Source organism: Arvicanthis niloticus, chromosome 1 (assembly GCF_011762505.2).
Source record: "Arvicanthis niloticus isolate mArvNil1 chromosome 1, mArvNil1.pat.X, whole genome shotgun sequence".
Lineage (NCBI taxonomy): Eukaryota > Metazoa > Chordata > Mammalia > Rodentia > Muridae > Arvicanthis > Arvicanthis niloticus.
In genome coordinates, this window is record NC_047658.1 from 71538770 (window position 1) to 71565544 (window position 26775).

The 26775-nt window shown below is 42.6% G+C and overlaps 2 protein-coding genes and 1 pseudogene across 12 annotated transcripts in view; 1 reads left to right on the plus strand and 2 right to left on the minus strand.

The window, feature by feature from the left end:
* Positions 1–8: 8 nt before the first annotated feature.
* Chrna10 (cholinergic receptor nicotinic alpha 10 subunit) lies at positions 9–4566 on the minus strand. Of its 5 annotated transcripts, none has more exons than XM_076939073.1 (7): positions 4434–4548; positions 4222–4344; positions 4011–4157; positions 3359–3504; positions 2856–3010; positions 1664–2229; positions 9–1199 (listed from the first exon to the last, which is right to left on the minus strand). In XM_076939073.1, the coding sequence occupies exons 3-7, from the start codon at positions 4069–4071 to the stop codon at positions 751–753; spliced, it is 1377 nt and encodes a 458-aa protein (XP_076795188.1). In that variant the 5' UTR covers positions 4072–4157; positions 4222–4344; positions 4434–4548; the 3' UTR covers positions 9–750. The 5 variants fall into 5 exon arrangements, with proteins under 5 accessions (XP_076795188.1, XP_076795192.1, XP_076795194.1 ...); XM_076939077.1 differs by having other exon boundaries at positions 4316–4344; positions 4434–4544; XM_076939079.1 differs by lacking the exon at positions 4222–4344 and having other exon boundaries at positions 3386–3504; positions 4434–4566.
* A 2292-nt stretch (positions 4567–6858) lies between these two features.
* Positions 6859–26775, minus strand: part of Nup98 (nucleoporin 98 and 96 precursor) — an 87099-nt gene continuing 67182 nt past the window's right edge. For 4 of the 7 annotated variants that reach the window (XM_034503536.2, XM_034503506.2, XM_076939251.1 and 1 more), the window contains 11 exons: positions 23553–23982; positions 21606–21835; positions 19053–19319; positions 18130–18287; positions 17411–17554; positions 16201–16343; positions 13256–13477; positions 12259–12500; positions 11672–11826; positions 8200–8311; positions 7645–8118 (listed from right to left, as the gene is read on the minus strand). In XM_034503536.2, coding sequence (XP_034359427.1) covers positions 7901–8118; positions 8200–8311; positions 11672–11826; positions 12259–12500; positions 13256–13477; positions 16201–16343; positions 17411–17554; positions 18130–18287; positions 19053–19319; positions 21606–21835; positions 23553–23982 — 2321 coding nt within the window. In that variant the 3' untranslated portion in view covers positions 7645–7900. Of the gene's footprint in view, positions 8119–8199; positions 8312–11671; positions 11827–12258; positions 12501–13255; positions 13478–16200; positions 16344–17410; positions 17555–18129; positions 18288–19052; positions 19320–21605; positions 21836–23548; positions 23983–26775 lie in introns of those variants that run through there. The other 3 variants (XM_034503525.2, XM_034503497.2, XM_076939257.1) reach the window with 2 other exon arrangements.
* LOC117699395 (U6 spliceosomal RNA) lies at positions 10936–11033 on the plus strand (annotated as a pseudogene).

Sequence of the window (26775 nt, forward strand, 5' to 3'; positions counted from 1 at the left end):
GGGGGAGGTGCTGGGAACACTCATTTATTATGGATTGAAGCTTTATGTCAAATATCTGCACAGCCTTCTGTTCTGGAAACTAGACAGTGCATTCCCTCCGAGAGAGCCTAGAGATAAGCAAGACAGAAATCTGTAACAGCAACTACTAAAGGTGACAAGCAAATGTGTAGCTTTGTCCCTTTAATTAGTAACCTACACCCTAGCCAGGCATAGTGGCACCTGTGTTTGGAGAGGCAGACACATGTGGATCTATGTGAGTTCAAAACCAGCCTGGACTCTGTAGCATGTTCCAGGCCAGCAAGGACTACATAAGACTCAATCTCGACAAAAACAGCCTGGATTCCCCTAGCTAATAGCTATGATTCCAAGTGTAGACACTGGGGTGGTTATTTATTTCTAGACAAAAATTTCTGTAGCTCAGGCTACAGCACTTAAGGAAATCCTCCTGTCTCAGCCTCCATGTGCTGGAATTACAAGAGTCCATCACCTTGCTCAGCTGGCACTGAGTCTTCTCCTCCAAGTCTGTACTTTGACCTTAATCATATTGGAATTAGGGGAGAGGCAGGCTTGAGATCCTCCTCCATTAGGGCATGTAGATCACAAAGGCTGTGGGGTGTGAGGTCAGAAATGCTGGTCCTGAAGAGGTGTCTCTGACTCTTAGCAGCACTTTGGGGAGAGTTTATCTGAGTACCAACAACCACCTGGGTTTTGCCATCTCTGCCTGTTGGTGTTGAGGTGACCACAGCTCCCTTACAGGGCTTGCACCAGTACTAGGAGGCTCATGACCAGAGCCATGCAGAAGAAGATGCCTAGGAAAAAGCGGTCCATCACTCTAGCCAGGCGCTTCCAATCTTCATGGCGGCGCTGGGCAGCCCGGTGGCTGCGGAAGGTGCCAGCAATGGAAGCTACGTGATGCAGAAGGGCTTCCTGGTGGCATAGACACCGTGGCTCATGACAAGGGCCCGCTGGGGGACCTGGTGGAGGCTGGAGGCTGGGGGCTGACTCTAGTGGCTTCGACTGGCCACAGGGCTCCCCTCGTTCCCGTACACACAGGCCTTTGGCTAGGTGTCCCAGCAGGAGGACCCGAGCCCAGGCAGGCACTGGATGTGCGTTAGGGCCACAGTAGTGCAGATTCATGATGAGGATGGTAAGTGCTGTGGAGAACGTGACCATGGTCATGGTGGCCATATAGTACTTTCCTGTGGAACAGAGAGCGTTGTGAACCCCAAACAGGAAATGAAGACTGTTGAGCTTCCCAGCTGCCTCATCATGAATAAAAAGGACAGCATTCGGCCCTCAGACCCGATGAGGGGAAGGATAAAATAAGAACTAAGTTCTCCCCACTTCTTATTCCAATTAGGGCTCTGAAGATATCTGCTACCCATTTTTCCCCCCCCTACTGGGGATCAGATTGCAGTTGCAACCAACCTGAACTGTCCTGACTATACACCTGGAATAACCTAGTGACTCTTCTTTGGTTCATAGTATTGCTTGTGTGAGCGAACAAATGTCACATGCACAGAATGCCTGGCACACAGCTATCACTACAGTTTGTTTATTATGACACTGGGCACCAGATCTTCCTCCATCAAGGCCCCAGCAGTGAGGGGTGTTCTAGACACGTCTACCCTCTCTCACCCCCTGCAGTGGTCACTCTTCTGACCTGGTGTCCACTCTCCCACGCTCTCAGGCTCACCGATGAGTGGCACGCTCTCTGCAGGTGGCATGCTCTCAGCCAGGATCAGCTGGAAGACAGTGAGCGCCAGGAGCACGGTGACGCCCAGAGACACCTTCTCCCCGGAGTCAGCAGGCAGGTGGAAGGCCAGTGGCGCCAGCAGGGAGATGAACACACAGGGCAGCAGCAGGTTGCACACGTAGGCGGCTGCGCGGCGGCGCAGTAGCAGAGTGAAGGTCACGTCTGGGTAGGGCTCAGAGCAGCAGCCATAGGTGAGCACGCGCCTGCGCGCTGGCATGCCCAGCACGCGCCATTCAACGTTTTCCACGAAGTCGGCCAGACTGGCGGAAGTGCCCCGAGGTCGCACATCCAGCTGGTGCCCGCCGTGCGTCCAGGAGCCGAAGGTCAGGCCGCAGCGCTGAGCGTCAAACGGGAAGGCAGACACGTCCACACGGCACGAGCTGCGAGTGATGGCCGGTGCGTCCCAGCGCACAGCGCCATCGTGCCGCACAACCACGTTGGTGCTGGCTGAGGCAGGTGGCTGCGTGTCCGCCCTGTGGACAGGAAGGACAGGATTCACCCAGGCCCATGAACAGGGTGGATCTATTGCCACTAGGCGGGCTTTAGTGGTCAGGGCATCATGGTGGCGTGAACCTCATTAGGCTCATTTAAATCTTTGAAGGTCTAGAAGAGGCAGAGTTTGAAGGCTTGGAAGGACCGCGGGTAGAGTTTGAAAGACCTCTGCAAACCCGGAGCGCCACACTGGCCTAGGGAGTCATTTGTAGAACTCATTAGATGAACCCAGAAAGATACACAAATGCTGTGTGTTGGCTGAGAGGTGCAAGGCACCTAAAGGTGTACCCCAAGGACTAGGCTGTTGGCTGGTGAGATCTCAAGTGGCCTCAGAGCATGGGAGGGTGGAGCTGCCGCAGAGGAGCATATGGACCCAAGACAGTCCTCTGAGAGCTACATCTGGCTTGGATCACAGAGCGAGTTCTCTGCAGCCATCCAGCTTGAGTTGGCCTGAACGTGACATGGAGTAGTGAAGAGTTCCTAAGAGGGGCCCCAGAGGCAGGTTTCCTAGATGTCTAAGCAACTCTATTAGGTGTTGGGAGAGGACTCAGTGTATGTCAAGGGCAAATGGGCAACTTTAAAGAAAAAGGGGGCAGACAGACAGTACTTGTTGTAAAGTACGATGTCTGGTCGCCACACTAGACTGCTGGGAATTCGGATTGCATCCAAGTCACCGTAGGCTTTGGGGTCCCAATGTAGGTAGGCATCTGTCCACTCCTGCCGGATCCACAGATACAAGGTCAGCACCTGGTTCCGTTCATCCTGGCAGGGGCAGACAACAGACGCGTGAATATTCACTCACTGTCTTTTTTCGTGCATTCTCCCTCACAGAGCTCTCTGGTTACTACCCACAAACCCAGCTTGCTCAAACAGCCCAGTTCCCATCCAGGCTTGAACTTGTGTGCCCTTGGTGGGTTTTTCAATCTTCAGTTAATCCCACCGATAATTCCTGCTTGGGAACGGAGGAGGTATTCAGTAAATACCAGTGTGTAAAATCTTGGGCCATCAACAGGTAGGCAGGAATTAACGGCCACTGTCATTATTAGTATTGACACACAAGAAAAGGATAATTAGGAGATGGCCCATCTTCCCTCGATTAACATATCCTACCATATCAATGATCTGAGACAATGTCACCTCCAGAGTCACATTTAGAGTCTGGTCTGTGTCAGCCACTGGTCTCAGGGCACTTGTATAATTGGCAAATAGATCACGAAACAGCTTGTGAGCCAGTCTGCCCTCAGCTCCCAGGCACTCTAGAGGGTGAATAAGAAGAATTTGACGGTTATCCAGGGGCCTATGTTCAAATCCCTCCCCCCAACCCCCAGCTGGAGCCTTGTCACCACCTGTTCTATGGTCTCACACATTCCTCATGCTATGTGTTGTTTGCTCATATGTATTCAGATGTGCATAGAAGCCAGAGGAGAGCACTGGGGTTCTGGCTTCTTCGCTTTCTGCCCTGTTCTCTTGAGACAGGGTCTCTCACCAACTTGAAACTTGCCATTTTTTCAACTAGTCTGGTTGGCCAGCAATCCCAGCAATCCTCCTGTCTCAGATCCCTGCAGCACTGAGGTTACAGGTGTTTGAGGCCACACCTGGCTTTTTACATAGTTATTGCTCCCCCACCTCCATTTCAGCAGAGAAGTCTTTCTTTCAGCACCCTCTCCTCCACATTCCCCAGATAGCCTGCTTGCTCTCAGCAGGCACTGAAGAGAAGTGTAGGGACTGGAGGCTTGTGGTGGACAGAGGCCTGGTTCATTACCTGCTGGGAGAAAGAGCAGGAGCAGAAACCCCAGGCCCAGGTGATGGCTCCTGGTCCTCATGGCCCTACTACAGCCAGAGGGTGGGCAAGTCTTCAGGAGAGATATAGGACAACAGGTCCAGCCAGCAGGGATGATGTGGACAGTACCTGGAAATCAGAGATTGAGGTTTTCCTTCCAGTCTCCAGTTTGTACCTGCCCTCAATACTATACCTGGCCGGTGGTATCTGTGGTTTCTCCTTTGCTGTTCCCGGACTCTCTGGCTTCATTTTCTGCCCCCTTCCATATGACCAGTGTCCTCTTTTACCTCTCTCTGTCTCAGTTTGCTTTCTTCCTCTGTAATGGTTTTGGTTTCTGTTTTCTTTCCTCTCCCCACCTTTCTTCTTTTATAGTACCCCAAACCCCCTTCAATCCATTCCCTGTACCTGGGTTCTGAGCAAGCCTGCTGCTCTCAGAACTGGGCCAGGAACTCTTATCAGGGTTGGAGGCACTGGAGAACAGCCTCCCTTCCACTGACTGTTATCAGTGTAATTGCAGTGTTGGCATACTGGTGCCCATGGGAACAGAACAACTGAAACTGACACCTGAGGGTGCTGGGCCCTAAATTATTCAAATTGTGTAACTCAGCGTGAAGGCTCATCCTGGGGGTTGGGAAGGTTTAGTAGAGATGCCAGGATCTGAAGGTGCAAAACATTAGGCTCTAAAGGCATATGGGGCTGAGACTTGTAGATGTGAACGGAACCCCCAGTTCAGCTAAGTTCTTTGCTTGAATTTTATAGGCTCCTTTTAGACCAGCACCTTTCCTCCCAGTGAGGGACTGAACACCTTAGACTTGGGTGTTTTGTGCCAGCTAAGCTCTGCCCTCCTCAGTGCTGAGTCAGACCACTTCAGACAGTCCTGTGAAGCATTTCCTCAGTCCCTGTAGTGATTCCAGGCTGATACTCTACCCAATGCCTACTGTAGTCAGCTGGGAGGGGCTGATCAGGGTTAAGGTTAAGGTTAGGGATTAGAGTTTAAGGGTCACAGTGAGGATTATGCAGAGAACTTACACTTTAGAATCCTGTGTAAATGAAGATGACCATGAACTTCTGCCTCCACCTCCCAACCATTTGGGTTACAATTAAGTACTGTCTCCCAGTTTATGTGCTGGCCTCTTAGTCCCAGTGTAGTCAAGGACAACCTTGAGCTCTTGCTTCTTCTGCCTCCACTTCCCAAGTGCTGAGGTAAAGGCAGGCATGCGTCCCCATGCTCAGGCGGTGCAGTATTGGGTTCTGAACTGAGCTTCCTGCATGCTAGGCAAGCAACAGTGAACTATATCCCAGGCTTCCTTCTTTTTACTAAGAGAAAGGAAATAGTACTTGCCCTAAGAGCAAGTATTTCCCATACCAATAATCCTTAATACCACTAAAACCATGAGCTGTTTCTGTAGCACATTCTTTTCGAAAAACACCTCTGGCACAAGACAAGAATTCTCTGCCAGAAGCCTGGCCATTCTCTTTGAGTCAGTGTGGAGGGAGGACTGCAAGCTGATTAATTCCTGGCCTCAGGGATTGAAGACTCAAAGCAGACCCACTCTGTTCTTTTATTCTCCAATTTTGTGATGTTGCAGAAGTCTTTGGTTTAAACCTACCTGGAATTTGCTCTCTCCTCAGTTCAACATTTAGGACATGAATAGACTTGAATTCCCATTGGACCCTCAGAGGCCTGTGTGAAGCAGCCAGTTCAGCAATCATTCCTACCCTTAGAAAGCAGTGACTCCTGGTTTAAGAACTTCCAGAACAGAGCAGGCTTTGAATACAAAGTATATTCAGAGGAACGATTTCAATGTAGAATCCATGTGCATAAATTTGTGTGTAGCAGTATTCACTAGTCAATAACTTCCTTGTCCCTAAATCTGTCCATATAAACTTAGCCTTTGGCTCAACTGTAGATCTTGCCTAGCAGGCAAAGAACCTGGGTTCAATTCCCAGTACTGCAGATGGAGAAAAGTGTTTGTGCTCTGTAGCTTAGCTCGGCATTTAACTGTTCAGTATTTGTGAGAATCATGTGTACCCAAGGTCAGGACAACTTGGGAATTGGTTATTGCCTTCCTCCTTTTTGAGGCAGGGTCTCTAATTCCTGCTGCTGTGCTTTCTTCAGATTAAATGGCAGGACAGTTTCCAGGGTGATGTTCTCGTCTCCACTCCCTAATACGAGTTCAGAGAAAATGGCTTAGTGGTTAAGAACACTGGCTACTCCTCCAAGAGGACCCAGGCTTGTTTCTCAGCACTCATAAAGTGGCTCATAACCGTTCCTAATTCCAGTTCTTGAGGATCCGATTGCCCTCTGGCTTCCATAGGCACTAGGCACACAAGTGGTGAACAGACATACATATAGGCAAACCACAATACACATAAAATACTAATAAATTCAAAGACAAAACAAAAACAACCAGAATGCTGGGAATTGAAAGTGGGAGTGATGGATATGACCAAAATACATTGTATACATGTAAGAATTTCTCTTAGAGTGCGGCCAGGCACATACAGAGTGCTGGGATTACAGATGAGTGCTAATACAGCTTGCTTGTTTGTGAGGATTCTGAGAACTGAACTTGGATTGTCAGGCTTGTGTGGTTATTTACTCATTTAATGCATATGAGTACACTATAGCTGTCTTCAGACACACCAGAAGAGGGCATTGGATCCCATTACAGATGGTTGTGAGCCACCATGTGGTTGCTGGGAATTGAACTCATTACCTCTGGAAGAGCAGTCAGTGCTCTTAACTGCTGAGCTATCTCTCTCCAGCCCAGGATCTGTTTCTTCTTAGACAAGGATTCCAAAAACACAAAGTCAATACCACCAGGAATACTATAAACATTTCATTTTATTTTTTTTTAAGAAAGTACTTCAGAAAGAGGAAAATAATCTAGATCATTTATACATATATATATTTTTTAATAAAAACCTTTACATAATCTTCATGCATAAAGACCCAGGGGTAGCCATATTGTCTGTGACAGCCCCAAATATCAACTGTTTCAGGTTAATGCCTGGGACTTCCCATAGCCAGCAGCAATGAGGTGAAGGCTTTCTCTATCTGCCCCTAGGGCCTAGCCAGAGTGTCTCCGTGAGTTTTACCTTCTGGGAAATGTTTTTGGCTAGACTGAAGGGCAGGAAGGAACACCCTTGACATTCTTCATCTAAACTCCTCTGGCAAATCGAGGAAGATGACTGATGATCAAGGGCCAGAGCAGTTCTGGGGCTTCTCAAAAGTTGTTCTCTGTGGCTTGGGGCCACTGCACATGATAATAAGGTGTCCAAAGGATATGCAAGGCATGAGTAAAAGCCTTGAAGATTTCTGCCTCCATGGCAGATAACTCTTCTATCTTAAATATACCAAAGAACAAGGTTCAACTCTCTTTTGACTCCCAAACCCACTGTTAACTGAGAAATCTACTTGAAGGACAAATCTGTCAGGGAAGGTCAGTCAGCCATATATCAGACGTCTGTCAAACAGTCATGGTACAAAAGGATTGCAGTGGTGGAGGTAAGATGCTGGCATGGGGTGAGAGTCAGGGCTCTGGGTGTAGAAAAGAATTCCCTGGGTTTTGGGAGGTTCTGCCAAAGAGGTTTTATTGACCATTTTTCAAAAGAAAAAGAAAAAATCGAATGGTCTTGAGGTTGATAAATGGAGACCTGTCTTTTTTGTTGTTGTTCCTGAAGCCCTTATAAGCTATTGTAGGCTATGCTCAGTATTTGGAAAACCCCTAAATAACTAGAGGATGCTGCTTAGGGCAGTAGAAAGGAACGGAGGATTCCCAGAGATTGGCAAAGTGTCAATTAAAACAGTGCTGGGGACTGTGTGTGTCGAGTGTGAATGGGCATGAGTGTGGTGGCAAGAGCCAGGCTCACTGGCTCCCAACAGTCAGTTCTCGAAGGTAGGACTGGGTAAGGCCTCGCAGTTCCTCCAAAGCATAGTCCTCAGGCATGGGGAGCCTGCCAATGTGGGGAGCCAAAAGACGCAAAGGGACTCGCTGAGGGTCTGGAGTTGAGTTGGAGGTGGCATCAGGAGCATGCTGAAGGCTCAGTACTACCCGCAGTAAGTTGGCTACCCGCTTGGCCATATCTAGAGAGAAAAAAACAGAGTGAGGACATAGCACTGGTGTGTGGTGAAATAGCCATGAACGAGTAAAGCCCACATGCTTACCTGACTGAGCCAGGCGATCCTTGGCATTGTAACACGGAATCTGCTCTATCCGGTTGCACAGTGAAGTCACTTTGGTATGTAAGTGCTCTAGTTCATAACCTGAGCAATCCACCTACAGGAAAACAGGGAAACCAGTAAGGACAAAAGAAACTTCTACCTCACATGCCTTTAATCTCAGCACTTCAACGTATCTCTGAGTTTGAGGCCAGCCTGGTCTACGGAATGAGTTCCAAGACAGCCAGGGCTATAAACAAAAACCCTGTCTCAAAAAACAAAAATAAAACACTACCACCACCAAAACAAAAAACCCCATGTATTCCTCAATCCCACTCATAGATTACACAAAATGATAAGAGGGGAGAAAACCCAGGAGCTGGCGGCAGTGCCCGTGGTACCACCTTATCATCTAGTTGCTAAGGACAAGGCACTAACAGTAAACATAAGGGAAAGAACACAGAGCCTTGGGCTATACAGGTCCTGAGATCATGAGTCACAACATAGTTTTTACACAGCACCAAAAAAACAAGGAAGTTTTGGAGACTGAACTCAAGTCATCAAGTTTGGCTACAAGCGCTCTAGAACTCTCTCTCTGAAAAGGGCTTGCAGAATTCACTGATTTATCCCTAAACACAAACTGCTCTTATACCCTCTGCTATCTCTGCTTTCACGAATTTACAGACAAGAAAACCTCAAAGAATTGTTAAGCTGTAGAAATAAAGAAACTGGATATCTGTTTCAAAGTAGGGGAAGCTTCCTTAGGGAGGCCATTTGTAAATCTGGTTCAGAGACACAGTATGACACTCAACAACACACATAGTAAGAGGTGACATTTAAATCAGCATTTATGTCTCCTTATTCTAAGATCATAGCCATTTCTAAAACAGTGCAGGACCTACTCATTTATACACTCTCCTGATATATCCCTATGGTTCCAATTATAGTCAATGTATTGATTTCTAAGTCCTTAGTTCTAGCCCAATACACCAATCTTCTGTTCCTGTGCCACATCCCTTGCTGAAGCTTGGACCACCATTGCTTCTCACTTCAAACACCTTAGGAGCTTAGCCACACTACTGTGTCACTCTATAGTCATTTGGTTTTTGAGATACGACTTGCTATGTAGCCCCAGCTGGCCTAGAACTCACTGTGTATTCTAGGCTGGTCCCAGAGTTGCCAATACCCTCTTGTTTCACCATGGCAAACTATAGGCATGTAGCACCATACCTGTCTCAGAGACATTAAAAACAAACCAGATTTACTTTTCTCCTGTCACCTGCTCTTCCTAAAGGTTACTCAATACACTTATTCAGTGCCTGTGAATGCATGCCATGGAAGCATGTGCAGGTCACAGGAGGTCTCCTTTCACCGCGTGAGTTTTGGAGACTGAACTCAAGTCATCAAGTTTGGCTACAAGCGCTCTAGAACTCTCTCTCTGAAAAGGGCTTGCAGAATTCACTGATTTATCCCTAAACACAAACTGCTCTTATACCCTCTGCTATCTCTGCTTTCACGAATTTACAGACAAGAAAACCTCAAAGAATTGTTAAGCTGTAGAAATAAAGAAACTGGATATCTGTTTCAAAGTAGGGGAAGCTTCCTTAGGGAGGCCATTTGTAAGCTGAGACCTTCCTAAAAACATGGTTGAGCTTCCCAGGTATAGGAAACAGCCAAGACCTGTAAGGTGGAAAGTGTTTACATGCAACACATTTGGTAAAGAGGAAAACAGAACTGGGAAGTTAAAGATCTTACTTTGTGCATGATGTTTTGTCAGCATGTGTGAGGGCAGAAGAGGGCACTGGAGATCCTGTACTGGATAATGTCTGTGAGCCCCCATGTGGGCACTAAAACTTGAACCTCGGGAAACGCAGCAGGTGATTTTCACTCCTGAGCCAGCTCTCCAGTCCCAGACTGGATTTAAGTGAGGATTGTTTCATTAGGTTATGAATATGGATATTGAGCTACACTGTGATTGGCATATAATCAACAATCCATGATAAATCTTTTCCTTTACTCTGCAGTATTGCTGGCTTACTCACATGTCTCTCCCCACTGAATCAGTACTTTAGTAAAGAAAAAAACATGTTTACTCTGATAGCTCTGAAACCCACAGTACTTGGCATATTTTGGGTTCTTAATAAATGTTACCTAAGCCGGGTGGTGTTAGCACATGCCTTTAATCCCAGCACTTGGAAGGCAGAGGCAGGCGGATTTCTGAGTTCGAGGCCAGCCTGGTCTACAGAATGAGTTCCAGGACAGTCAGGGCTACACAGAGAAACCCTGTCTGTCTCGAAAAACCAAACACCACCCCCCCCCCCAAAAAAAAAAAAAAAAAAAAAAAAAAAAAAAAAAAAAAAGTTACCTAAATGAACTCAATCAACTAGAAATGTTTCTTCAATGACTATAAAATATGTCCACTATATATCTGGCCTGGGGCTAGTAATCAGAAATGGACGAAAATGTTATCAGGATTTTAGGATGTGTAAGGCACTGTGCCAAAGTCTTGTGTCTGTTTTGTTTAACCTTCATGAAAACCCTGTTGGATACATACTATCATCTATGCACTGACCACTCTAGCTTTCACTCTATACAATCCTCTCGGGGAAAGAATGAAAATGTTTATTAACCTTAGTTACTTAGTCAATGTGGGAAACCCAATAGTTTGACCTGAGAAGCTTGAGCTCTGAACTTCACTCAACAGAGAGGGTCTCCCCCAAACTTAAAGAATGTAGAAATGTTGTGCTCGCTTTGGCAGCACATATATTAAAATTGGAACGATACAGAAAAGTTCCCTGCGCAAGGATGACACGCAAATTCGTGAAGCGTTCCATATTTTTCCTACTTAAAAAAAAAAAATTTAAAAAAAGAATTTAGAAATGTGAAAAACATACAGCATGATTTGGCAGGTATAAAACTGTACCCTGTGTTTGGGAACAGAGAGAGTGTAACATACTTTTGAGTGAAAAGGCAGCACTGCTAGCCACTGAGATGGTTCAGAGCTAACTGTGCTCCCTTCCAAGCCTGATGACTCGAGTTTGACTCCCAGAAGAGAACCCACTTCCACAACTTGTCTAGGAACCTGCACATCTGTGCTATGGTATATATAATCTCACTACTTCCAATAAATATACTAAAAAGGGCCAACCTGGGCTATATACAGTGAGTCCTGGCTGGCTTAGGTTATAGGGTAAGGCTAAAACAAACAAGACAATTTCAAAGTCCCATCTTCAATGAATTTAATTTTTTGATAAAAAGTTTCATACAGCCTAGACTGGCCTCAAAACTCCTGATCCTTTAGTTTTTTTGTTTTGTTTTTTAAAGGTCTACCTACATAGTCTGGCTGTCCTGGAACTCACAGATACATGCTTGCCTCTGCCTCTCAAGTGCTGGAAATAAAGTATGGCCTTTTGAAGTCTCTGCTTTTAAGTACCAATGAAAAGAAAAACTAGAGAGTGGTATAAGGAATTTTAGGCACCTGTTGGATATGGTGGAGCATTTCAATTACTCGAATATAATCCAGGTAAACGAGCCCAGATGTTTCCCAGTCCTGAATTAGGCTGCTGCGCTCTGGAGGTGCCAGATCTTCTAAGAATCCTTTCAGGTAGTCATAGTTCTCATTAATAATGGCATCTGAAGAAAAAAACATTGACTTCAGTGTACAAGGGTGTGAGTCACAACAATGTAAAAGACCAGACATAAATCTAAGGCAGCCAGGAAGGACAAAGTTTCAAGGCAGATGTGAAAGTCGAAAAGGCACAAGTGAGGAACTCCTAGCTTCAGGCTGCTGAGCAGCTATTTCTGGTGTTCTTGGCTAACATTTCCACAAGTGAGCAGAGCTTAGTGAACAGTAAAGGACATTTGTGGCAGGTGGTAACTACAACAGTGCTATCTTTCCCCACTTCATAGACCCTTGCCCAGAACAAGCCTCTTTGATGTGTTTTGGTAGAACAAACTAAGACTGCCATGTCCTGAACTAAATACTATCTTTGCTTGAACTACCACGAGGTTCATAGGTTAGAAAAATATGAGATTATTCCAAGAGAGGTAGGCCTTTGCACTCACCAGAAGCTAGGTGCCGAATGACTAGTTTGTGGCAGCGGTTCCAGTGACCAGCTTTAAATAAATAGAGGGCCTCCAAGTGCTTATTGGATTCCATGTGTGCTCGAACTGCTTTGGCCTCATGAATCCACTCAGCAGGCACACAAAGCTTCTGTGTAAGGAAAGTCTCCTTAGCCCAAGACTCAGGCGTCTCTGACAGTTGGCAGTGCCGAGTCAGCAGCTCTCGAACAGCCTTCTCACGCATGCTGTGGGAAAGACAGAAACTGGAGAATAAGCATCCCCCCTCGTCTGGAGAAGGCTGTGGTAGATAGCTGAGATGGTACCCTGGGAAGTCACTAAAATGGGCTTCTCATCTTTAGAGGACCACTTCAAACTTAAAAAACAAAACAAACCACAAAGTCAGCTATGATGACCTCGAATTATTATAATTGTTTCTAATTATGTGTAAATGTGTGTGTTGGTATGTATGTACACACGAATATAGATTCCTCTGGAGGTCGGGGTGCTGGATCTTCAGAGTTGGAGTCACCACAGGCAGCTGTAAGTAACCCAACACAGGTGCTGAGAATTGAACTCAGATCCCATGGAAAAGGAGCAAATGCTCTTAACTGATGAGCCATCTCTCTAGCCCCTTTGAGATTATCACATGGCTGTATCTAACAGATGGTCTAAGCAAGTGGTTCTCAACCTTCCTAACACTGCAACCTTTAACACAGTTCCTCATGTTGTTATGACCCTCCAAACATAATATTATTTTTGTTGTTACTTTATAACTATAATTTTGTTACTGTTATGAATCCTAATGTAAATAAATAACTGACTTCTGATAGTTTTAAGGGAACCCCTGTGAAAGGGTCCTTTGACTCCCAAAGGGATTGAGATCCACAGAGTGAGAACCCCTGTAAGCAATCACTTACTGAACTGGACCTGAAAAGGAACCCTTAGGTACTGCCCTGAGGTGCAGATATTCCCACCAGTGGGTTCAATGACTTTCACTCACCTCGAGTTGTCAATGTGCAGGAAGACAAAGATGGCCCATTCCCAGAGTCCTTCACTTTCCAGTTGGCCAGCATAACTGGCCTGTAACACACCCTCACACTGTTCTGAGAGATGGGTATAGTTAAGAGCACGCAGCACTTCCCAAAGGTGCCAGCTTAGGCGGTAGTCCAAAGGATCTGCAGTTATGCTTCGGGGTTCCAATAGCTGATTGAGATCATAATGTCTGAGGAGAAGAAAGTATTCAGTCAGGATACTCAGCTGGCAGGATCTGCACTGAACAGGTTAACTGTTCTGTATCTCAGGAGATAATAAAAGAACCAGAGGGCAAAGTATTAGAGTCTTATCAGTAGCTCCTATACAGAAATACCAAATTCCTCTCTCAGAAGAGTGTCATCTAACAGGATTTTTGGAACTGGTTTGACCTATGCGTTTTACCATTCCAGCACATGGACTTTTACAATTTCCATTCTTCCTATCCTTTATTACTATAGTATCTGCTACTTTATTTTCTTTTGGTTTTTCAAAATGGTTTCTCCATGTATCCCTGGCTGTCTTCTAACTCACTGAGATCTGCCTGCCTCTGACTCCCAAGTGCTGGGGTATGTGCTACCACCACTATCCGGCTTAATACTTCTAACCTATTAGAAGTGAAGTTGGTGGGCACTGCTGGGTACTCATAGTGCATGTCTTTAATCCCAGTACTTGAGAGTCAGAGGGAAGCAGATCTCACTGAGTTGGAAGGTCAGCTTGGTTTACAGAACTAGTTCCAAAACAGACAGGGCTGTTACATGGAGAAACCATGTCTCAAAAAACCAAAAGGAGGAAAAAACAAAACAAAACAAAACAAAACAAAACAAAACAAAACCCAAGAAACAAAAAACCAAACCAAACAAAAAAAAAAAAAAAAGTCTGGACTGGAGAGATCGTTTTGGGTTATTGCTTTTATTACTTCCAAGTCTGCCAAGTTGAATTCAATCCCAGGACAAACATAGTGGAAAGACAGAATGGGCTCTCTTAAGACTTCCTCTAATTCAAACATGCAAATGAACTGAAACAAAAAACCCTTCTCACTTGTTAAGATAAAAAAAAAATATTGCTGGGGGTTCATGGTGCTTGTCTTTAATCCCAGCACTCAGGAGGCAGAGGCAGGTGGATTTTTGTGAATTCAAGGCCAGGTTGGTCTACAGAGTGAGTTCTAGGACAGCCTAGGTTACACAGAGAAAGCCTGTCTCAGAAAAAATAATAAATATAAAAAACCACAATTCATTATAATTATTATATATATGTCCAACCAGAATATATAAAAATTTATCACTATACAGAAAGCACCAAGAAAAAATTAGCTAAGGGGGCAGGAGATAGTTCAATGCTTAAGAACATTTACTCCTTTTGCAATGAACATGAATTCAGTTCCCAGACCCAGCTGGTGGCTCACAACTAACCATAGCTCTAGTTCTTGGTTATCTGCCACCCTCTTCTGACCATTAATGGCACCAAACACTTGAGTGTTGCATTTATATATGTAGCCAAAACCAGTCACACACATAAAATACAGTAATTAAATAATAATTAAATTGTAGGCCAGGCACCTTTACTCACAAGCATTCACAAGCAGAGGCAGAGCAAGGTCAGCCTGGTCTACAAGTGAGTTCAGGACAGCCAGGGCTAAAGAGACTCTATCTCAAAAACAAACAAACAAACAAACAAACCACACACACACACACACACACACACACAGCAAAACAATTTGAATATATATGTTAACAAAAAACAGATACCACAGTTTTAAAAAATATTCTATTTTATAACACTGTGTTTAAAGGGAACATCTTGAAGAGTAGAGCTATGACCGTTAGCTGTTAAGAGGTGAAAGAAAACCAACAATCCTAGTTATGTCTAAGATAAAGTAAAAAAGAAGCATCAAAATAACATTTAGATTCAACTTCATGAGTTAATTTATTAGTTAGATAAGCCATTTTCCACCCCCACCTCCCAATTTTGGTTTTGTTTATTTGAGACAGGGTTTCTCTGTATAGCAGAGCCCTTGCTGCCCTGGAACTCGATCTGTAGACCAGACTGGCCTTGAACTCACAGATCCACCTGCCTTGCCTTTGGAGTGCTGGGATTAAAAATATGAGCCACTACCCAGCCCATTCTCTTTCTTATTAAGAACTTATTTCATGGAGGCACATTATTATAATCCTAACTCATGAGAGAGTGAATTCTTGGCCAGTCAATTTAGAAACCCAATCTCAAACTACCATAATCAAAAAAAAGATATAATATATACAACATACAGAGTACCACTATATACCATACCAAATTCTGAAGAGGACATCCAGCAATTAGAGATTTTATACATCACCAGTGAGAATGTGAAATAACAAGCACTCTTGTTACATTGTCTGGGGGACTGAAACTTTCAGGCCTTTAGGAACCATTCTCACCTCAGTCTCCCAAGTAGCTATGATAAAGACCCGGCTTAATGCAGCGGGTTTTTTACCTATCCACAGCAGTTTTATCCCTAACAGCCAAACCAACAATACCTAACTACCCACCAGCAAATCAGTATGTAAATTACACAAAAATCTGCAGTGCTGAAACAAATATCCACCCCAAACCAACTTCTGCTATTCACATTAGTACGGGTAAAATTTCACTATCATGCTGAGTGAAAAGACAAGCACGAAATAATACAAATGATGTAATTTACATAATACAAATTATATAAATTTCTGAAACAACAATATTAATTTATATTAACAATCCTTCCCTAAAAATTTAGGACTGAGGACTAATCCCTAAATTGCTTTAGGAAGTTTCTGTAGTGACAGAAATGTGTGCGCTGTGTTGACAAATTGCTGTGATAACTTTCCTTTCGCACTGCATCCTTTATCTATCTCAATGACATTGATTGAAGTGATTACCATCCTGGGCCTAGTTTACCTGTCACTGTAGAGTTTCAGAAGATGAAAGCAAACATCTTGCAGTGGTCTCCGGGAGTCTTTTTCTTCCTCTACTGTAAAGCCACAGCCCTCCAGGTAAGAGGGAAGAGGGGAGCAGGCATATTTATCACCCTCAGAAGTATTCTGAAAAGGAAGGATTTGAAAAAGCATTTTAACAGTTCTTTTCAATCAGTAGTATCATTTCAAATATTAAGACACCTATATAGACAAGGTCTCTCTGTGCCAGTGATTCTCAGCCTTCCCAATGCGGAAACCCTTTAATACAGTTCCTCATGTTGTGGTGACCCTCAACCATAAAATTATTTTCATTGCGATTTCATAACTACTGTTTTGCTACTGTTATGAATTATAATGTACATATCTGTTTTCTCATGGTCTTATTTAGACCAGGCTGGCCTAGACTCAGAGATCCACCTGCCTGCAAGCACTGGAAGTAAAGAGGTGCACATCTGGCTCAAAACAACTTTTTTATTTCAATAATGACAAGGGATATGATATATGATATTGAACAATTTCAGTTTAAATGTTAATAAGGGTCAAATTAAACTTGATGTCAGGCTTAAGCAATTCCTAAAGAGATAAGCTAGTCTTAGAAGTAAAGAATCACTTCATGCAGAAGCAGAAAAGACAGTAAGAGCATTCACAATCTCTTTAAATAGAATAGAAGCAAATGATGGGTAGACTGGTTGGTGGTGCTGCTCTTTAATCCCAGCACATGGTAGGCAGAGGCAGGAAGGGCAGGATTTTCAAGTTCTAGGCTAGTCTGGTCTACGGGGTGAGTTCCAGGATAGCCCAGGTCTACACAGAAACCCTGTCTCAAACACTTCCCACAAAGGAAATAAAGAAAAAGATCAACAACCCCCGTCCCCTGAAAAGGAAGTAAACAGTAGAAGTTGAAGAGGAGCCCTGTCTAGAGGCAAGGAAGGTAAAGGATTTGAATTTGCTGGGTCTGTTTCAATTTTATACAGCAATATGTATTATATTATTTGATTTTTTTTCTATGACTTTAAATAATTTTTTTTGAGACAGAGTCTTATCATGTATCCCTAGATGGCCACCTGCTGTCTCCCAAGTGCTGGTATTAAAGGCCTGCCCACCATACCCAGCTTGCAGGACTTCTCTGGAAAGACAAAAACCTAGCAGAGTGTTTTGTCTACCAGAGTCCCTGGCTCTTCTGAATACACACATACCTGAAATGCTTCTTCATACATGCTGAGAGCCCTGGAAATGGAGGCAGTTGGTGGAAGCAAATACCAAAGATGGATACCAAGTGTTCGTTTCCAATCTAGCTGGGAGCATACATTGATTTGTTTCTGTTCTGAGAGCTGCCACACCTGCAGGAGACAAGAACATTACCACGTCAACTTTATGTTGCCTTGGTTACTACTGCATGTCTACAAGCTGTTCACTTATGTTAGTTTTTTTGTTTAGTTTTTGAGACAGGACTTCATTATGTATAACAGGCTGGCCTTGAACTAAGAGATCTTCCTGTCTCTGTTGGAATTGACTCCCAAGACCCATGTGTTAGGAAAGAATCAATCAACTCTGGCAAGTTATCCTTCATTTTGCATACATATATATATGCCATAGTGTGTACACACATGCTTGAGAGCAAGTGTGCAAAAACACAACCGTAATGATTTTTTTTCCAAAAATTGTTTTTTGAGACAGGGTCTCCTAAGTAGCCCTGGCTATCCTGGACCTCTCTGGACCAGGTTTGTCTTGTACCTGGTCTATACCTCAGACAGATCCACCTGAATCTATCTCCCAAGTGCTAAGACTAAAGGCCTATGCCACCATGCCCAGGTAACTGACATTTTAAGTTGAAAATACTTCTACCTATAAACAAGGCCAAACTGTCAGTCATGTTAATAGCATAAAATTTACAAGAAAATTAGTATGACATTACCGGTTTTCCAGCTAACAGGGCAAATATGCGCAATCTCTCATCATGGATGAAGGAGTCAGCCTGGAGCTGATGCCAATCGGCCAACTGCATGGTGAGCAGCTCACGGACTGATTGGCTTCCCACCAACTGAGACAAAAGAAGGGCAAGGCGATGATCACCTATAAGAGAAACACAAGTTTTCTGATGAGGACTAAGGATCTGTGGACCTAATGAAACACAGGCTATTACCATCTTCTTCCAGGCTTTGGGAGGAAAGGCTCAGCTCAGCAGTTGTCAAAGGAACATGCCAATGTTATATATTAGAAAAACTGCTAAGAATCAGGCAATCATGGTATATACCTTTTTTTTTGTTTTTGTTTTTTTTTTTTTTTTGTTTTTCGAGACAGGGTTTCTCTGTGTAGCCCTGGCTGTCCTGGAACTCACTCTGTAGACCAGGCTGGCCTCGAACTCAGAAATCTGCCTGCCTCTGCCTCCCAAGTGCTGGGATTAAAGGCGTGCACCACCACTGCCCGGCTATGGCATATGCCTTTAATCCCAGCATTGAACCATTGGCATGCATGTACATATTGCCCTATATGCATACATTTGTGCATACTCTATGCATTACTAGGATAACCACCTAAGTCACAATCACACATTTAAGTGTTTACAGTGACTAAGTCTTAGAATTTGGGTGATTCTGTCCTATTGCTTTCTATTTACCTGCATCTTTTGATTTTTACTACAAATGCATATAATAAGATCAACACAATTATCATTAAATAAACAGTATTTAAGGTTCCAGAGAATTGTTTAGGAAAACAAGGCATGGTCTCTAGAGGAATCAACAATCTTACTTGAATATATTTAGAAGGCAAATTACAATTGAGGGGCAGGGATAGTGTGGGGGAAGTAGGTAGTGGTAGAGAGGATCTCATTCCTACCTGACTGCTGTGCTAGACAACAGGCCTCACTAATCCTACTGCCTGTGAGGTAGCTGAAGACAGCCTCTATGGGACTGTCTCTGCGGGTTAAGGAGACTTCCTCTTCAATCTGAGGTGCAGCAGTATGGGACAGCCAGCGGGAAAAAGCTCTTCTTCGCTCTAGAGTCTGAATGTATTCACTGGGCTCATCCAGCTGGCTGTCAAGCTCCTTCAGGTGGCCCCACAGGGCTTCACATAATGTCCATGTCAGGCTCCAGTGCTTCACAACTAAGAAAGTACAAAAACCAATGATTTGAAGTTTGGCATTAACTCTTGAGAGGCCATCATTAACTGTGGTGCAAAATATATCAGCACAAAAAACACTCATTCAAGTTGGTAAGCTCACTTCTCCTAACATGTTCATCTCTATAAGCTGCACAATTATAAGGTATATATAAGGTATATTTGCTTACTTTGTATACCTGTGATACCTGTGATACTTAAATAACAACCTCTTACTACTTTAAACAAATAGCCTAATCATGGCTATTAACTGTGATGGTTAAGAAAAGATTCTCTTAATTTGACCAAATTTTGCTACAAAATGCATTTTAAAAATTACTGCATATGAATAGTCTGTCTGTCTGTCAATGCACCATGTATGAGAAATTATGTCCACAGAGGCCCGAAGAGGGCATTAGTTGGAGTTAAACGTGGTCTAGTCTCCATAGGTGCTGGAAATCATTTACCATCTGCACTTCACTCCCTAACAGCAGCAGCAGATTGCTTTAGCATTCTCAGAGACATCTGGTAGAAATACAGCCACTGTGAGGGCTGTTGTCCTGCAAGTTGACATTTAAAGTCCTATATCTCACTTTGAATCTGATCAATTCAAAATGAATCAAAGACTTTAAGACTTGAGAATTTAAACTGAAACAGGGAAACACTGGTTAAATACTAAGATACAGGCCTAGGCAATGCCTTCCTGCAGAAGACTCTAATAAACGGCAAGTTGTTTTTTATTATTATTATTAATCAAGTAAAGAGCTTCTGCACTGCAAAAAAATTAATGGTGAAAAGACAGATTATGAAACAGGAGGAAATCTTTGCAATCTGTTTGTCTAACAAGGGATTAACATCTAGAATAAAAGATAACAACAATAAAGCCCAAACAAATAAGCAAATCATTAAGTAGTTAAGCAAATGAGCCAACTTTCCAAATGAAGTACAAATCTTTAGCCACCAGAAAAATGCAAATCAAAGCTCTCGAGACTGCCTTTCACTCCAGGCGGAATGAGTAACGTTATGAAAAAATAAAAACCAAACTACAAAAAAATTAACAAGCACTGATTGACAGTGTTTAGAGAAAAAGGAATTTTTCATATGTTGTTGTTAGATATATAGTCCAGTCACCATGGCAATGAGTATGGAGGTTCCTGAAAAAATTGAAATGTTTTCTGTTTTATTTATATGACTTCTTACCCCAAAGAATCAAAGTCATCTCATAAAGGAGATACCTGAACACTGTGACTAGAGCTTGATTTCCAACAGACAAGTTAGGGAATCAGCCCTGATCTCTATCAACAGAGGACTGGATAGAGAAAGTGGTGGAGGTTTACTGAGCCATAAAGAAGAATTAAACTATGGCATTTGCAGGTAAATGGATGGTAATCAAAGTAAGTCAGACTCAAAAAACAAAACAAAACACCCCCAAAACAAAACAAAAAAACCCTGGTATTCCATGTCCACTTTTATAAGTGAAATTTAAGAAACAAGGAAGTTAAAAAAAGGACAAGCTATGCTTAGTGAGGCTACAGAAAGCTAGCCTGTCTCAAAAAACCAAAACCAGGGGCCTGGAGAGATGGCTCAGCAGTTAAGAGCACTGACTGCTCTTCTAGAGGTCATGAGTTCAGATCCCAGCAACCACGTGGCGGCTCTCACAATCATCTGTACTGGCATCTGATGCCCTCATATGGGTGTCTGAAGACAGCTACAGTGTACTTACATATAATAAATAAATTAAAACAAAACAACCCAAAACTAAACAAATAAAAAGACAGACTGACAGACACCCTTGAGAGTAAAAGGAGACCAGTGGAGATAAAGGAATATCAGAGGGGGGAGTATGATTAAAGTATGTTTACACACACACACACACAGAGTACTCATGCCAATAATGATAAAGAGTAAATAACTGCATAGCTCCTGACACAGTGACAGCTATAAATCTAAACTTCCTACACATTACAACAAGCATGGTTACTACATGTCTTTGTTATTTGTCAGTTAAAGGGTTTCCTTTCACTTTCTCTCATGTATCTATTATTTTTTTAAATCTAATTAAAGGCAATTAAGTCAGTAAAATTTTAGAGGGGAAAAATTTTTCTTTTCATAATGATGATCTGCAAAACACATAAATATCTTCGTTTGAAATAAAAGGAATACAATTACCAAAATCTTGAGGGTTTTGACTAGCTGTAAGTCTTTGAGGAAGTATTTAGTTTCCTACTAGAAACACGTGCTACTATTAACCTGACTCCTGGGACAAAGGTTAGCAGGATGATGTGTACTTACTTGGTAGTTCCAGTAAATCTTTGGGTGATTCCTTAACCCAATCTGCATAATCATGAATGACTGAAACCCCAGGATTGGGGACAATGAGAGGACACAGCTCATCTACATGGACAGTGCTATGTTTTAATTTGAGCTCTAGAGGTGTCTGGTATAACTGCAGATCTTCATCCAGTTTCCTCTGTCTCAAGCCAAGTTTTTCCAAATGAACTTTGAATGGGGATTCAGATAGACTAGAAGAAACAACAGATGAGTCAGAAAATGAAGACAGCTGAAATTTCCCTACAACTAACCTATGCTTTTATTTCTGGCTAAATAAAAGGCATTTTACTTCAGTGATTTCAATTTTTTGAGACAGAGTTTCATGTAGCCCAGGCTGGTCTTGAACACTGAACATCTTCCTGACTCCAGATGCCTCCAAAATGTTGGGATTACAGGCATGCAGGCACGGGCCACTATACTGGGTTTATGCTGTGCTGGGAATGGAACCCAGAGCCTCATGCATACTACGCAAATACTGTACCAACTGAGCTACATTCACAGCCCTCAGAGCTTAATTCTATTTTTATAAATGATTGGTCAAGATTTGCTTTTATGTGTTATGTGTTTATGTTGTGGTCTGAGGCAGATAAAGATTGTAGGATCCAGAAGTAGGTATCAGATACTCTGAAGTGAGAGTTACATGAGGCTATGACCGCCCACTGTGGGTGCTGGGAACCAAACTTGGATCCTCTGGAAGAGTAGGAAGTACTCTTAAGTCAGCCATCCTTATAGCATCAGCTTCCTAAATCTCAGAAAGACTAATGAGGTCCATTAAAATAGTAGGAACTTTATATTTCTCAACATGTGTAAACTTAGTGAACAATAATTTCCAAATGACCAATGCTAATGTTTATTAAAATCATGTATGAGTAATGATACAAAGTATAAGATAACCAATAAATTTTAGTACAACAAAGCACAGCTCTGGGTACAAGTATGGGTTGTTTCACTACTTATTTGAACACTAAAAATCTAAACATCAAAAGTTATATATAGAATGCCTAGTTTACAAATACTTAGGTGTCAAAAGTTACAAAGGCAAGCTTATACATACTAAATACTTTCTTGAGATACATCTCATGTAACCCTAACCTTGATTTATAGCCAAGAAAGACCATGAATTTCTGATTCTCCAGCCTTTATCTCCTAGACTATATGCGTGTACCACCACATATGGCCAGATTCTAAACTACTTAATTCTTTCCATCTGTTTTAAATTGATGTGCTAGAGACTTAAGTGAGGGTCTTGGGCATGCTAGGGAGGTGCTATTCTACTGGGCTGTATCAGCACTTGAGTTTCTAAGATAGGCTCTTGCTATAGAACTTAGATTGACCTCCAACTTGTGATCTCTTCTGCCTGTCTCTAGTGTGCTGATTACAGATATGTACCACCATGCCCAGAGAGGCTATAAATTTAGATGAGCATGAAGTCAGTCTGAACTTGATAGAATTTTTAAAACTGGTATTAATAATCATCAAAATAACACAATACCATAATCTAGAGTCAATTAGTAAATTTAGAATGGATTTTCCTGAGATGTTCATGAAACTGGTGATCTTTATTTTTCCAAAATCAATTAAAAAATTAATAAAATAATCATATTAATTTAATCCATAGTAAAAATACACAAACTTATTAAAATTATTAAAAAACACGTAATAAAACTGTACATATTTGGTGTAAATGAAATATATTTTATATGGTAATTACCAGAGGACTTAATTGTAGGGACTACACAGGAACATATATGATACTATGTACACAACATATATGAAATACTTATATTTGGGTTAAAAATTTATATAGAAAGATCAAAAAGCAGAGTGCTGACCTTGAGGTTCTTGATAACAAAACAGGCACAATTGCAATGTGGACACTCCCCTAAAGCATTAAGAAACATAACTCACGATTTAACAGCTACTGGATTGGGCAGGAATCCGTATTCCACAGAATCAGCAACCTGATGACTTTCCAGTTCCTGAGAGCCATGCAGTTGTTCTCCACTATTAGCAAGAGTCCAGTTGGGACCCCAACCAACCCGAAACGAACGTCCCATGAAGAGGGCCATGTCCATCAAGAGTTTCCCCTTGCCATATGTAATAGATTTTTCAAGAGGAACTAGGCCTGGTTGTCTGCGTATCCCCACTGTTTTTAGCTGAACCTCAGGAGCCGGGCTGGGCACTGTGAACACCGTGGCCAGGGGCAGAGGAACAGACCAGGGGGATGTGGATGGGACATTCATGAGAGACGATGCTCTGGGAGTGCGACATTCTTGCACGGAGGCACTTGGTGAAAGAAAGGTTCCACTTGCAAACTTTGATTGCAGCAACCCACCAACTGAAACAAGGGAAAAAGATGCTGAACACCACAGCTTGTTTATTCACTAACAAGAAAAATCACTAAGGACGAAGATATTCAGACAAATTTTATGATAATCACTTTTCTTGGGAGACAAGGTCACTATGTAGCCTAAGTCCTAGAACTTATGAAGACCAGGCTAGCCTTAGAGGTCCACCTGACTCTTCCTCCTAAGTGCTAGGATCAAAGGTGTGCACCACACCTGGTTATAATAATTATCTTTTTTGTTGTTGTTGTTTTTCCAGATAAGATTTCTCCGTATAGCCTGGCTATCTTGGAACTCACTATGTAGACCAGGTGGGCCTTGAACTCTGCCTCCTGAGTGCTGGGATTAAAGGAGTATGGCGCAGTATTTACTTAAAAAATTTTTAATTTATGTGTATATTTGTGGGTATGTCAACAGGACTGTAGGAACCTGTGGATGCGAGGTGTCTCATTCTCCTGAACCTGGAGTTACAGGTGGTTTTGAGATGCCTGATATGGGTGCTGGGAATCAAATTTGGGCCTTTTTCAAGAGGAGTATGAGTTCTCTACCACTGAGCCAGCTCTCCAGTCCAATAATTACCCTTCCAGCTACAAAATCAAAGCAAAAATTTTAATGATTTTATAAAGGAAAAACAAAAACAAGAATCCTTGAGGATTACGTCAATAACAATATTAGACAATTATGTGTACACTTCCCTTTTCAGTAACACTGATCAGGAAGCTTTATTACCACTACTCACATTTTAAAGCTGAGGAAACTCGGTTTAGAAAAGGGGCCTTTCTAAGTCCACAGCTCCACAGCTCTATCATGTGGCCAGACTGAGTGCTGTGTCTGGATAAAACTGTTCTTAAGGATCATATCCTAACTGAAATCTTATATGCAATAAAACTATTTTAAAAATGATGGATGCAACTAGAGACAATAATATATAGTGAATTAGACCAGTCCCAGAAATACAAATATTGCATATTTTCTCTTATTTATGAGTCTTGGATATTACAGATTCCCTAGTATTATTTATGTACTCATGACACGAAAGTAGAAGAAAAATTGTCTGGGGACGAAGAAAAAGGAAAGGGCAGAGTAAGTGGCTAAGAGGGGATAGAGAGAATGCTAAAGGACATTATCATGGCAGAGAGAAGGCAGCTTAGCAGTTAGAAAGCATTCCTTACTCTTGCAGAGGAGCTGAGTTTGGTACCCAGTGCACACATGGGTGTTCACAACCAATCATAATTTCACTTTCAAAAAATTTGACACTCTTCTCTGACCTCTGTAGGTACTGCATGCACCTGTTACACATGCATGCATGCAGACAAAAAAATTTCAATACACATACATAAATCTAAAAATTTTGAGAATATTTTATTTGCACAAACACAGCCTTACACATAAGTAAAATAAAAAAACAGCTGGGTGATGGTGACACATGCCTTTAATCTCAGCACTCTGGAGGCAAAGGCAAGCGGTAAGTCTGGGGCCAGCCTGATCTACACATTGAGTTCCAGGACAGCCAAAGCTACACAGAAAAACTCTGTCTTCAAAAACCCAACAACAAAAAAACCCAAAACAAACAAACAAAAAACCCAATAAAACAAAATTAGAAAAAAATCCCATACAGATCAAAACTGAAGTTCCAACATTATAATGCTCAGTGCCAGGTCTGAGGAAATGCCTCAGAGGGACGCTTTAACAAGCTAAAGTAGTTCTTCCTTGGGATAGAGAGATGGCTCAGAGGGTAAGAACATAGTCCGCTCTTCTGGATGACCTGAGTTTAATTCCCATCAACCATGTAGCAGCTTACAGTATCTGGAACTTCAATTCCAGATAATCAGACATGTGTCCCAGTCTGTAGGCACCAGGCACACAAGTGATGCAGACATACACACAGGAAAAAGCATCAATACACATAACACTTAAAAAAAAAAAAAATTCGGGTTGAAGAGATAGTTCAGCGGTTAAGAGCACCAACTGCTCTTTCAGGTCCTGAGTTCAATTCTCAGCAACCACATGGTGACTCACAACCATCTGTAACGGGATCTGATGCCCTCTTCTGGTGTGTCTGAAGACAACAGCTACAGTGTACTCACATACATAAAATAAATACATTCTTAAAAAATGAGATGCAGTCTTGCTAAGAAGCCATGCTCATCCTTAAATCCTCCTTCCCTAGGGCCTCAAGTGCTGAGATGAAAAGAAATACCCCAAAGTGCAGCCTATTAAAAGTCAAGTTTATTGTGAGTGCAAATATCTAATATGTTTTAGATAGCACCTTGCTATAAATCTCAGGCTGGCCCTGAACTCAATGAGCCAGAGACTGTGTGAGCTATCATGTCCTTCAATCATTTAATTTTGGTTTTAAAATGTGTGTGTGTGTGCGCGTGCGCACGTGCATGCATATAAACATAAAGAGAGGTAAGAGGACAACTTTATGGAGTTGGTTCACTTTGTCTACATTGTGGGTCCTAGGAATCAAACTTGCATCTTTACCTGCAGATCTTTCCTGCTGGCTCCTATTTACCTTTTATGAAAACGTTGCCGGGCGGTGGTGGCACACGCCTTTAATCCCAGCACTTGGGAGGCAGAGGCAGGCGGATTTCTGAGTTCGAGGCCAGCCTGGTCTACAGAGTGAGTTCCAGGACAGCCAAGGATACACAGAGAAACCCTGTCTCAAAAAACCAAAAAAACCAAAAAAAAAAAAAAAAAAAAAAAAAAAAAAGAAAAAGAAAATGTTAACAAAAATTCCAGTGATAGTTCTTTAGCTTTCAAAGTATTTTAAATTACAATTG

Excerpts from the sequence above, each read along its gene's own strand:
- Chrna10 (XM_076939068.1), bottom strand. The coding sequence starts at position 4,071 with ATGAGGACCAGGAGCCATCACCTGGGCCTGGGGTTTCTGCTCCTGCTC. Across the intron at positions 3,505-4,010 it reads CCTGCTCTTTCTCCCAGCAG|AGTGCCTGGGAGCTGAGGGC; the intron begins GTAATGAACCAG and ends TTCACCCTCTAG. Across the intron at positions 1,200-1,663 it reads CGTGGGAGAGTGGACACCAG|GAAAGTACTATATGGCCACC; the intron begins GTCAGAAGAGTG and ends TCTGTTCCACAG.